The sequence below is a fragment of the Sander vitreus genome, chromosome 10 (genome assembly GCF_031162955.1).
Source record: "Sander vitreus isolate 19-12246 chromosome 10, sanVit1, whole genome shotgun sequence".
Lineage (NCBI taxonomy): Eukaryota > Metazoa > Chordata > Actinopteri > Perciformes > Percidae > Sander > Sander vitreus.
In genome coordinates, this window is record NC_135864.1 from 33,972,960 (window position 1) to 33,987,031 (window position 14,072).

At 39.0% G+C, this 14,072-nt stretch overlaps 1 protein-coding gene across 2 annotated transcripts in view; it reads right to left on the reverse strand.

Moving 5' to 3' along the window:
• tenm2a (teneurin transmembrane protein 2a) overlaps nucleotides 1–14,072 on the reverse strand; it is a 179,992-nt gene that overhangs the window by 128,373 nt on the left and 37,547 nt on the right. The window contains exons 4-6 of one of the 2 annotated variants that reach the window (XM_078261257.1): nucleotides 12,265–12,308; nucleotides 11,586–11,633; nucleotides 4,663–4,685 (exon numbers count right to left, since the gene is read on the reverse strand). The exons of the other annotated variant lie outside the window; for it this stretch is intronic. Of the exons in view, the coding sequence (XP_078117383.1) occupies nucleotides 4,663–4,685; nucleotides 11,586–11,633; nucleotides 12,265–12,308 (115 nt within the window). The remainder of the gene's footprint in view (nucleotides 1–4,662; nucleotides 4,686–11,585; nucleotides 11,634–12,264; nucleotides 12,309–14,072) is intronic. 2 annotated transcript variants of the gene reach the window in all.

The window sequence follows — 14,072 nt, forward strand, 5'->3', positions numbered from 1 at the left end:
CAATGTTCAAAACATTGCATTGTGCATTCATATCTTTAAATAACTCTTACACTTGCACAATCATTGGTTCAAAAACATGTATTGTGAAATACCATTGAAACGTTACTTTAGATCACCCACACACAAGCTACCCATAGTTTCACTGGGTCATCGTTCATACAATCATTAAATATTGTAGTACACAATAGTGATACATGTTTCATTATGGTACTAGATGTAAAGACTTCCCTGTAAAAGTACTGCAGTAGTAGAGATAATACTACAGACACAGTGGAATCATTGAACAAAACCTGAAATGTATTGATGAAAAACAATACAGTATGATCACAACATTTCAGAGGTTCAGGTTCATTTGAATCAAAGCAAAATAATTAGCTACAAAATAGAAAAGAAAAGACAGTAGTACTGTAAAACATCAAATGCAGTGTTCCTCAACTTGCTTGTACTGTAAAAAGCAAAACAAAGAAGTGATTACTGTACTTCTACACATTCATCAACTCTGTCTTGTGGGTTTGGCCGCAGGTTCTCATCTATATTGCAATTAGCCAAACATCTTGTAAAAAACCTTCGGGCATGGCGAACAATGTGGTACGAGTATATATAAGTATATAGTATGTATATATATATATAGATATATACATATATATATATATATATATATAAAGTATATATCTCAATCATCAGTAACGAGTTGGCAGAATTGGACATGCAATTCCAAGGGCCTGCCTACATACAGTGCAGTACTGTCAATACTGTAAATAGTCTGAAAGGTAGTACATGGGACCATAGAAACAGTGTCTGGTAAACAGTAGTACATTACAGTAAAGAATGATGATGAAATATTACATCCATAGATAATGTAGTCTAATTGGTTCATGCTCCACACTAACTGGTGACAATGAATCTTGAAACTTTCATGATCTAAACATGGAATATTGTTTGTCTGTTTCCATACAACTATGCATTAAGAGTAATGCAACAGTTACTTATCATTTTGAGTAGTTGTATCGATTAGAGGTGCAATGATGAATCGATTGATCGATTAGTTGTCAACTATTAAATTAATCACCAACTATTTTGATAATCGATTAATCGTTTGAGTCATTCTTTTGTAAAAAAAAAAAAAAAGATTTCTCGGATTCCAGCTTGTTAAATGTGAATATCTTCTGTTTCTTCTCTCCTTTGTGACAGTATATTATGTAACTGAATATTTTTGGACAAAACAAAACATTTGAGGACGTCATCTTAGGCTTTGGGAAACACTGATCCACATTTTTCACCATGTTTTGACATTTTTATAGATCAAACAACTAATCGATTAATCGAGAAAGATTAAGATTAATCGACTATGAAAATAATCGTTAGTTGCAGCCCTAGTATCGATTGATAGTTAGATAACTGTAATGAAATGAATAGACAATCATCTGAAATGTAATGTGTGAATTGCTTTTTGAAATAGTGGTACTTTCATATTAAGTTGTGTCATATTGAACAGGTAATCTTTGTCAAATGAACAAATGATCTTTGGTTTATGTGTATTGTATCCAAGCAACTGAAAAAAGTGTTAGAGCTTTGAAAAAAGTGTATTTTGATCATTGGTTGTGAGTTTTGTATCTAGAGTTTTGAAAAATGACGTCAAGGTTCTGAAATTAGTGCCAAAGTGATAGTAAAAAACTGTAATGAGGAAATTGAATAGATAAAGACATGCTTAATATGCATTCATCGTTCTCTATGTCAGAGCTGTTCATATTGTAATATAATACTTATATAATAACATAACACTTCCAGCATCCTTTGCACTTTGCTCCATAATTAAAATAATAATAATTTATCATAAAAATAATTTACTCCTGCACATTTGCACTCTTCATTGCACTACTGCCTCAACCTATCTATATTGTTTCTGTTTATAGTGTGTATATATTTTTTGTTTTTGTTGTTTGTTTTGTATGAGTAAGCACATTGTGAACAATGTATAATCCAAAGCAAAATTCCTCGTATGTGTCCTCATACCTGGCATATAAAGCTGATTCTGATGCTGTAAGAATTTGTGTTTTTTGTCCTGTGTTATACTTAGCAGTGTCATGTCTCCCTTTGTCTTTGGATAGAAACAGAGAGGCAATATAGCAGTCTACCACTTCAGAGGTTGAGCAGCAGCTAAATTTGATGCACAGTCCTGACTCTAGTACTGGAGGAACACTTTGTGCTATAAAGTTAACTTTGGTTTTAAGGTAAAGGAAAGTAAGATTGAGTTGCTTTCAGGTATTTTTTACCTAATACAACTGCATGGTCTTAGCCAAAACGTGGCCTAACATTTTGTATAGCAGAACAGAAATTCACAAGGCTGTTCACCCCCGAAAGGCTCAATAGATGAAAGAAGGAGAGGGGGCCTAGAGTCAAAGGTAAATCAATATTGTGACAAGATACAAAAGGACTTGAGACTGAACATTGGATTACACTGAATAGATAAAGACATGCTGTAAGAATTTCCCCGTCTGTTTTTGTCCCTAGTGTTACACTTAGAAATGTCATGTCTCCCTTTGTCTTTGGATAGAAACAGAGAGGCAATATACATAGGTGTGATTGGCAAAGGACAAAAAAGCAGGAAAATATACGGCGCACCCATGACGCTGCGACAGCACCGAGTGTGTGTTGTGAGAGAGTGACGGTGATTACTGGTAGCTTCAGAGTGAGTAGCGACTCTAGAGTCATAGTGACTCCCCTGTGTTTTCTGACCACGGTGGGAAATCTGGAGCAGGAGAAGTTAACCCTCTCCTTGATTTTACGTTGTTTATGGAGAAGGAGAACCAGGAAATGAGTCGGGGGAAATGCGCTACCAAGCCGCGGCCGAGCGACGTGCGTGGCTGGGACGTGTAGTTACATTTTGAAATGCGTGAAAAAGCCTCGGAATCTGAATTGAAAACAAGGTTTACAAGTAAACACATTTACAAAAAATAATGCCCATAACAGGTTTAAAATTCAAATATTAAGGGCTGCCTAATATTCGTTTGAATATCATTCTTTTTTTAAATATTCAAATTATATTTGAATAACAAAGTTCAGAGTCAAAGCCCTAATTCTGATACATTTTTAGGCACCAATTTATGGTCAAAATGTCAATATTTATTGCAAGGAAATCACAAAATTCTGGTGGCAGGTAACAATTCAAAATACAAAATATAATGGAATATTATTATATTCAGTAGTCCAGTAAGGGGGCTTTCACATCTGGGACATGGGCAGGATACAACTACACGTGACCCTAAGGTCCAGTTGTTTAATTAACATGAACAGGGCTTTATGGTCACTTTTTTCCCCAAGGAGCATGTTTTGCTCCCAAGTTGAAAAATGTAGGCTTGACTTAGGCTACTTAATCACTGATGTTGAATGTAGCCTACAGTGTTACGGACCACCACAGTTCATACATACATGTGAACCATGGATTAATTGCAGAGTTTAACCTTCATAGTGTAAAACTACTACGTGAACTACAGCAGAAAGACGGAGCAGAACGACGCTGCTTGTTCAGGGTTTTCATGTTTACTCCTATAGGCCTACACTTCGCATCAGGCGTTAAAACCATGATCATTTGGTAGCGTTGGTCAGCTGTCAGCTTACGCCAGCTAGCTTCTGTTAGCTTCCACTGACTGACGGCTCGCCCAGCACATCTGTTCGCTGTAGAGCTCTTTTAGCCATGTTTCCCGCCTCAGCACTAAGTTAGTGTGGGCCACTACCTCTCTGCACTGCAAATGATGCTTCTAAAATATTCCTCACTGCAACTTCTCAACGTCATCTGCTACGTTGCTTCAGCTTGCATTGCCAACATAAAATAAAAAATATTGTCCCGTTGTCGGCTTCAGATAAGAAGATAGTTTGCCCCCACACATCCAAAAAGGACAGAAGGTGTCAGTATCATCAAAACTGATCACTTAGAATTAGACTGATGTGTTTAATGTCCAGCTTATTTTTTATGTTAATTTGTTTTTAGAGCAGCATGATTTCAAAGTACATCAGGTTTCAAAGGCTTTTCCCACCTTGACAATAAGTGGAGCACTGGGCAACAAAGTTCTAATTTTAATTAGTCATTTATTAATTTAATGGATTGGATATTGTAACATTTAAAAGATAATTAATATCAGTTAAAAATAATGCCGAAACCCCATATCAGTCAAACCCGGTTGAGCAGCAGCTAAGTTCTATGCACAGTCCTGACTCTAGCACTGGAGGAACACTTTGTGCTATAAAGTTAACTTTGGTTTTAAGGTGAAGGAAAGTAAGACTGAGTTTCTTTCAGGTATTTTTTTTACGTAAATACAACTGCATGGTCTTAGCCAAAACCTGGCCTAACATTTTGTATAACCTGAAGTCTTTTATAAAATATCTCTGAATAGAGGAGTGTCAGTGTGGAAGGGTTGTGGCAGGAAGGTTTGAACAGGATTTGGACTGCCTCTCTTTATCCCCAGCATGTTCAACCAACAGCAGCACTTTCGTGTTGTGCTAAGCCTGCAAAATGTTGCTGAAATAGATAGAAAGCCACCTTTAAAAAAAATAATAAATCAAAAGCTTTTACTTGAAACTGATTCCTATTTATGTGATTGTGTCACTTGATAGTACACCCACTTGTAATTCTGTGCATAAAGCCATGGGTTAGAATGTTTCAACAGACCGTAATGGTGCATTTTCGCCTGGTGGCCTGAATGGAGTATGCCACCAATTGTCTTTAGTTTAAACAAATCTATTAAAAATGCCTCGACTGGCCCTGAAACTGATCTCAGGAATCTATGCACTGTATGCATTCTTATTGATTACAGTGACTTGCTGCTGTCTGCCCTAAAATAGTTATGACTTTGCAAAAGGACCACTGGGAACAGAGGCCGGGGTGGTCTACGCTGACCGATTGATTAGGTATAAAGGTGACCGGGGTGTACTATTGATTGTGGTCTGGTGGGGGCAGGTATGCTATTGCATAAAGTGAACTAAGCTTTTCGTGCGACATCTTGGAGAGAGAGGAGTGAAGACAGACTAAAACACTTCTCACGTGCCTATTTGTAAAGTCAAGACAGCAGGAAAATGCCAAAACAAAAACAGCTGATAAATATCCTAAAAGTCATACTGTATTTCTCCTGGGCTTGAGCTCCACTGCCTGCACAACTGATACTTGGCTTAGCTGTGGAAATGGTTGAGAAAGGGAGATTTGGGACCAGCTGAGAAAGTCAGGCTGTCTAGATAGAGATAGAGAGGATAAAGTCAGATACTTGTCTGATGATTAGCTAGCTCCGAGTATTAAGTGGCAAAACAAGAGGACTTGCACAATCAGAGGTTAGAGACTCTAATATAGATTTGTTCATCTATTCTCTTTCCTCCCATTTGACTCCTCGCAAAACAAAGCCAACCTATTAAAGCAAGTATTGAGTGGAGAAGAAAGGGTTTTAACAGAAATATTGACATCAGTGCTGCCGCTTTTGTTTCTGCTGAACAGTGTGGTTTTAATCAGGGTCTGTGTCTTCGCTGGGTATCTATGCAGTGACTGAATACACACTGTTGCAAGCAATACATACATAACATGAGGTGGTCTACATCTCATACACACTTTAAACACTGGCCAATGGTAAGCTAGGAGGTTTGATAGATCAATGCTGGTGGGAAATTGAAAATGTTATATAGAGTACATATTACAGTTTCTTTCTTCCTCTGAGATACAAAATAAAGGCAACCTCCACCAGTTTTACACATTAAGAAGAACAGTTGTATGATGTTTTTTGTGGCTCTGGAAGAAGATTTCAAAAGCTTGAGAAAATAACCCTGATGATGTCCTGACTTGGGCTCGGACACTTATTTTTAAATAGAAAGCCTACATTATGACCTGGTGGAGTTTGAAAGACATAAACTAGGTAGGAAGGGGTCTAATGAAAGATGCTACTGAAATGCATTAATAGAAGTGTAGGATCCAGAGTTAACATTTGACCTACTGGTGAGTAAAATTAGATATCTCAACCTTCCTCTTCAAAGTTTTACTCTTGCAATTCCCAACTTTCAACTTCATGCAAATGTACAGTTGAGGCCATATATTTAAAAACACCTTGTCTAAATACATTAAAACTAAATTTTTCACAACTCAACGTATCTCACGTTACCATACATTTCTTGTGTAAACTAAAAAGGGTATGTACTTTATTTCCATAAGAGATCATTTAAAAATAATAGCAAAACAAGAACAGATTTTCAGTGGGTCAAATATTTAAATACACTTTTAATTGGTTCACTTGAACCTGGAATGCTTAGTGTTCCACAATAAAAAAATGTTTTGTGTTTTTTTTGCTTTTATAAATGAAATAAATGTCTTTCTTGACTATAATTTTGAAATGATCTCTTTTGGAAATAAAGTAGATACACAAAATATGTGGAGTTGAATGTCTTTAGCCTAGCTGTATTTAAAATATATTTCCTCAACTGTATATGACATAGGCGAGTGACAACCAATCACAGCGGATGTACAGGTGGTGTCCTTCTCCAACTCCACTTTGTTTCAGCACTTCAAACACAATGTGGGAAAAGCTGACTGTCGCAGTCAACGGCTTCCCAGTTCAGGATGATCTAATTCTAAGTTAGCAGATCTTAAAGAAGAAAAAGAATGTGTTAACAATTAATAAATGACTACTTTGTTGTGCTCCAGTATAGTGTTAAAGGGAGAAAATAAGTGTCCAATCAAAGTTAATTACATACATTAGTTACTTAATGCTTAACCTAAGCTTCAGGCTCATGCAAGGCAAGAGAGAGCATGCTACTTTAAGAGTGTATATGGGAACAGGGCTTTAATAGCAGGAGTAAACCTTTTATCACAACCTAACAATGGCATTTTATACGGTAGGTGAGTGCACGTGTGCTATATTTGCTTATGTAGACCTGGCTCTTAGTGAAAATGGTGCACTTTGCTATTAAACTGTAACTTTTCTGTTTTACACATTAACAAACACTGGCCAGCAGAGACTTGCAAGGTAATGCCACGGCATGCCTCGCCATGCTGTGTGTTTCCCCGCGGTGCTGTGCTCCATTCGATGAGACAGCATGAAGCACAAATCAATACGGATTAAAACTCTGCAAGGAGCTATCCACGGACTCCTCCTCACTGCACATGGAAGGAAAACGTGTGCACTTATTATGCTGGATTGCAGATTTTGTTCCCCTTTTAAATTATAGAGGAAAAGTGATGAGTGAAACTAGCTCTGGACTAAGGGCCATCGTGACACTGAAGAAAAAACACCGGTGCCACGCTCGCCTCTTGCCACCCGTGGGGCATATCTATCAAGCTGCTAAGCATGGTGGGGGGCTGGAATCAGCACATCATTCCACCTGCCACACCTAGACTGAGAGTCACACATGAGCAGCACACACACATGCACACACTCTTACACATACAGTGACAGGCTTGGCGGTAGGCCTCAACCCCCATTGCAGTGGGGGGCTCCCCACAGCGCTCTGCAGGACACCACAGATTATCCCAGTGCTCGCAGACAGTCACAGAATGTTAATCCTCAGCCATCTCTTCTACTGTATTGTTAAAGCTGGATCTTCCTCTCAATCGCTCCTCCTCCACAGCTATCCTCTTTCTTTATCCATCACTTTCCATCCTCTCCTGAAATCCTCTAAAATCTCCCCCAAATTCCCATCGCCATCCTCTTTCTATCATCTGCTTTTAACCCCATCCATTTCTTCCCTAAAATCTCTTGATCCCTGTTTCCTACTCGAAAGCGACAAGGCCTCTGCCCCATTTTCTCTCATCCTTCCTCTCCGCTCCCGGCCCAGCCCTCACTATCAGCCCCGCATTGATCTTCTCATCCCCAAGAAAACAAAACACCAATCAGCCTGTCATAATCACTCTGCTGGAGGAGGAAGCGGCAAAGGCGAAGCACAGCTGTTACATGTTGATGTCGAGACAGTGAAAAAGCTAACAGGCCAGCAAAGGGTAGCAGAGGTTTTTTGATGAACATGTGCTGGATGGGTTCTATTTTTAAAATATGTGAAAAAGGGACCATGAAGGTTTATTAACTACACTGTTGATTCCAGTCTGTTAAAGATGATACTGATTCTCATTTCTTTTTTATTTGTATGCTGGAACAATAAAGTGACAGCTGCTGGAACCGTTCTTTCAAAAGAAATTACACAAAACAACATCTGAATGATATCTGGTCTCCCACAGCTTCCCTCTGCTATTCACTCTGATTTGCTCTCATAAAAATTGCCCTCTACTGCTGGTACTTTTTTTTTTTTTTTACTACTTGTCCCGCAGGATTTTTCTCCGGGACAGTATGGCTGCTAACTTCCAAACAATAAATTCAGTTTGTGATCCGTCAGCAGTCTCCAGACTGTTACCTCTGTCGTACTGTGCTTTGTTGTCATGCAAAACATGGATTGCAAACTTTATGTCTCCACATACCTCAGCATCTTTCCACCACGGCTGATCAGTCCGATCCAATAAATCTCCAGCTGAAATGTTTGCTGTGAGACATTTAGACCTTACATTAACCACTTGAACTGTACGTTCCCCCCTTAAAAAGCTTCAAAGCTAGATAAATCACTTTTCACTGCACTGTTTGACGCCATCACTCTTACAACTGGTATCTGCTTGTCCCAGCAGTTCAATCTGGCTGTATCACACACAAATTCAGCGAAATATTATTAATGGCTGCCTCATGCCATCAATTGAAATTTTTTTTGGCAGTTTGAGTTTTTAATGATGGACATGCCAAAGACTCAGCAGGGGTGTAGAGGGTAATACTCACAGGTTAATTAATATGAACGTATTTAATCAACTCACAGTATAAATTCTCAACTTCCTTACTGGATTTTAAATACTACTAAACATGTGATATAAGTTTGATACTTTAAATGAAAGAATAGTGAACAAAAGCCATACAGAATTACAAAACGCACATCCTCCTCTCCAGACAGTATATCTAAAGATGAATAAGGTTGTCCATTACAGCTCAAGGGGCCCTACGGCATCTATACATAATGACATCAGTGTATCTACTGTGTTTTTTGTTCACAATGCTTAATTCTTCTAGTCTATTATGTATTGCTGATGCTTCCTCTCAGAGTGCTCTCAGTGTATTATTAAACTGTTACACAAAAACATAACAGTTACATGGTACAGTGATGTCTGAGAGCAGAATAAAGTACCAAAAATACACTATACATCTTTTTTGAATACTATGTTGATTTGGTTTGGTTTGGTTGGTTTAACATATTGTGTTGCTCTTCATTTCATGTCTGACAAGCTGCCAGCTTTCTGCTATATTTCCAACCAAAGGATTCGAATACTCACTGAGAAAATGTTCTTGCATCTATTTTGTATCACTGGGTAACTGGTACCACCATGTTTAAACAGTGATGTACTTAGGCACAGTGCTTTGAGCCAAATGCAAACATCCGCATGCTAACATGCTCACAATGATAATTCAGATGTTTAACAGTTAACTGTTACCATGGCCACTATTTAGGTTTAGCGTGTTACAGTGTTAACATGTGCTCCAGTAATTAGCACTAAACACAAAGTGGGAATGTCGGGAAGGAAAAGTCAGAAGATCACCAACATTATTACATTCATCCTGAGGAGGACATAGATCTGGAGCAAACTCTCATGGCAACCCATCCAATAGTTGTTAGCCTCATAGTGACACTAAAGGAAAAGTCAGGGGATCACCAAAGTCATTGGGTCATTGACTGTCTGGGCCCTATGGATATCTGTACCAACTTTGCCGTGAGGCAATTCATTGATAGTTGTTGAGATAGTTCAGTCTGGCACAAAGTGGTGGACTGACCAACGGACCAACACTGCTATCATTAGAGCCATGTGTGGCTACACAAAGGTTACCATCACTTTAACAAAAGCCATTTCACAAAGAGATGTTAACCACCTTATGAGTCTAACAAACTAGAAGCAAACGTACAAGTAAAAGAATTCTTCAGATTGCTTTTGGATTTTTACTTTACTGATAGACAGGAAAGGGGAGGGGGGAGGGAGGGGATGATACACAGCAAAGGGTTGGAATTGAACCTGCGCTGTGCCAAGGACTCAGCCTACATGGGGCTCCTGGGAGAGCTAGAGGGCTCCCCAAAAACATGTATATGTTTGTTGGTGGAACCAGTATATGAATAGGTAAGGGACAGTTGCTGTAGCAGTAATGCACCTATGTATAGCAAGCACCAACACTATTGCCTATCTGCCAGTTCAGAAGAATGATGACGGTGTAGCCTGATGTCCTATACAGTCACTGGTGGGTTGTAAATCATTCTTTGGACAGGTGACAAGTATCTTGGACTTCTGTTTGAATGTATAACCTGGCTGCTAGCTCAGTAATTGTTGCATCACATCACATCACACACTTTGGTAAATGCTGTCATTTTGAGAAACATGATTAAGGTTAGTTGGTTAATTAGCTTTAGATGAAAAAGTATACATTTGTTCCTAATTTTGAATTCCAAAAATAAGGGTTTTTCATTGTGTATGCTGGACCTCACTTCTTACAATAACTTAGTATTCCTTATGTTAATTTGGGAATAACGCATAGAAATAAATGTGGAAAGCCTGTGGTGTCAGCCAGGGTAGCTCTTGGTGGAAATTAAATGCTGCTGAAGAGCTAAAAAGTTCAAATGTACCAAAAATGAAATACTGCTTTAATAATTGCAGAAGTGGTGGTGGTCGGAGGATGAGAGTTTCTAAATTTACAGCTTTGGAAATTGATATCACTGTATCTTCTACATCAGTATTAGTGATGAACCGTCGTCTTTGACACATCTTAAGTAAAACCATTTTTCAGAATCGAGTGTCCAGCAAAGGCTTTCTCTAAAATGATTTTATATATTGAAGGAAATGCATGAGAATATAGTAAGTGTTGGGATGTTGTCCTTCCCATATACTGTATACTGTATATATGCTGTATGGAAAATACAATATATTTCAAGATTTTCATTTCCAAGGAAGTCGTGAATATTTACTCACCTGAAACCAAGGCAACTGTGCACAGCAAATAGTATATTCTGACGTGTTTCCACAGACAGAAAGTAATAAAATAAGGCATAGAGGGAAATTAATATCAGTAAATATCTGCTGTGATAACTCTGCCTCATTCTAATTTCACCAGGAGAACAAAGTCTCAAATTTATATTAACAGCAATTTCTCTCAAAAGTGTCAGGCATCAAGTTTCATTGTTCATACACTGTTCATTTGTAGTTTAGAACACATATGAAGCAGTTTTTAAGCTGCATATTTATCTGTGTATATGTATGTGTGTGTGTGAGTTCACCTCCTGTGAATGTGTGTTCCTGTGCCTTGTATCACTTGAATTCACCTCTTTCTTTTTATACAAAAGTGCTCCAAGAAGATTAACCTTTACATGATCCCAGAGAACCTTCTCCTTCCTCTCCTCAGCTCTTTGCTGCCATGCGTGTATGCATGTCTTACTTCTTTTCTATTCACTTCAAGGTTGTGACCTTAAGTATTACGTCTAACACATAATGTGTAGAACAAATGCTATTACGCAAACCACATGGCATGAATCTTCTCATCTTCTCTGCTACACACTCTACTCTCTCTCCCTCCTCTGATTCTACTAATGAAAACAAATGAAAACTCCACAGCCAACAACACAAACATTAACACTAATTCACGCTCATAGAGACAAACAATCTCAGAGACACGAGTAAATGCAGCTGAGTTTCCGGTAGTGGAGGAGAGAGGAGAAGAAAAAAATGCACCCTCTGGGAAATTTTCTCTGATCAAGTGCAAAGAGATTAACCAGTTGGACGTGTGCTAATGAACAGGAGATCATAATGGAAGGAGCTCGTAAATATAGATGAGGCATGTGAAGAAGAACAATGGCTGGCTTATATTAGATGAAACACGAGAGTAATGCAATTATTTGACTGTTCTTTCCTTCCTACGTTACGCCAACATCATGACAACTTTTAACAATGGACTGCAGAAAATGTAATGTTTCATTACAACAATTACAGTAATCACAATTACATCATACTTTGCAAAAGAGCAAGCCTTTGAATCGACCTGGGGATAATGTTGTAATCTCAGCTGGAGCCCAGTTAGAAACTATTGCATTGTGCAACAGCCTCTTTCATGAAAAAAACATAAACTTATAGTCACACACAGACAAATACAGCAAAGAGAAGCACATCAAACACAATCACATACAAGGTGGGCCGAGTAATCTAAGAGAGGCTACAGTCAGACGTGACTTACTGATTACATAGTCCCCAAATGGATCCTCATCCTCCCCATCATCTAGGTAAGCTAGAGGAGAGGGAATTGAGGAAAGAAAGAAAAAGCAGGAGAAAAGAAACAAACAAAAAAAGGGTTATGACGAATCAAGAAAGAAAGCATGAGTTTGAGAGTCAAAACTAAACTGGGCAAGAAAATCATAAATACAAGTAAAACTTATACATAGTAGATATGGTTCAAAATAAACAAAAATAAAGTGAGTGCCCTCCCATTATCTACTTTTTTTCTTTCTAATCTCAATCTGATACCTCCATCTTTCATTAGGAAGCAGAGCACTGCCCATTAAACTATAAAAGTAGTTTCAGCAGCATGCAGAGGAAAATAAGATCACTCATAATTGGCTGGAAAATTCTCAATTTGCTCTCAGTTCTCATTCTCTCCCTCTCTCTCTCTCTCTTTCCCCTCTCTTTCTCTGGCAGGTTTGAAGATGGCATGAGAGGCCATTACAGCTAACTAAATTCCCTATTAGGGCGGCAGCATAGTCATCAGCAGGTTACAAATCCGACGCCAATGATATTCCACTGCTTCTGTGCCTCTCCTTTACCTGATAATAGTACTGTTAGTATGGGTGGGGGATGCTTCCTCCTCACACCAAGAACACACAATAACATTTTTTCAATGTCGTCATTTGTCAGATTCATGGGAAAATCCCTCCTTCATTTCTCCCTTTCTATTTATTCATCGTTTACATATGTCGGGCAGCACAGTGGCTCGGTGGTTAGCACGTCTGCCTCACAGCAAGAAGGTTCTGGGTTTGAATCCAGGTCGTTCCAGGCCTCTTTGTGTGGAGTTTGCATGTTCTCTGTGGGTTTCCTCTGGGTGCTCTGGTTTCTTCCCACCATACAGACGTGCATGCTAGGTAAGTAGGACTACAGGTGAAAACTAGCTGACTGGCTAACACTGGTGCATTTACAGAAATGTTGATTAATGTGCATTGTCCTAATCAAATAAACTTACAAAAAAGGTTTCCTTCTTATCTTTATCACTCCAAGCTCCCTTCTTTTAATGCGAGTTAGAATCCATCTACTGTGATCAATATCCCAGGGCTTTTATTAAACACTGCTCTCTGTGTGTGTGCGTGTGTGTACCTGCCTTCCTGTACATGTCTGTCTTTGTGTATGTCTTCACTTCAATATCTGGTCCAACAACATCTTTATAGAGTCAGAGATGAGGGATGTTTATGTTTTTATTCATTGCAGTGTTTGTGCGTGAACATGTATAAGCGATGCGTTCGATATGTTGAAAAGATCAATCTATTGATCCTAACTGTGGGGCATTTTTCAAACCCTGTGCTTAACCCAAAGACAGATACATGCCACGTGTGTGTGTGTGTGTGTGTGTGTGTGTGTGTGTGTGTGTAAGTTTGTGTGTCCACCACCACTACTTTGCTCATTCCAGCATGTATATCTCTCACTGCATGGACAAAAAGTCCTTGAACCAGTGGGTAAAGTATGGAGGCGTACACGCACGCACGCACGCACACATGCACGCACACACGCACGCATGCACGCACGCAGGCGTGTTTGTAAAAGCGAGCTGTCAGTGCTGCTCTCACACACCATTCATCACAAGCGACTAATTCTGTTAGACCATTGTCGAGCCTTTCGCACCCCACGTTGCTCTCTGAAAACTCAATCAGAGGCTAATGCCCCCAACCCTTCTAACACACACGCACACGCACACACAAGCTCTCACTCTCAGTTTCTTACTCACACACATTAACAGAGACCCTGAGGGGACAGCAGCGCTCTTAGGGGACCCCAGCAGTCCAACTCT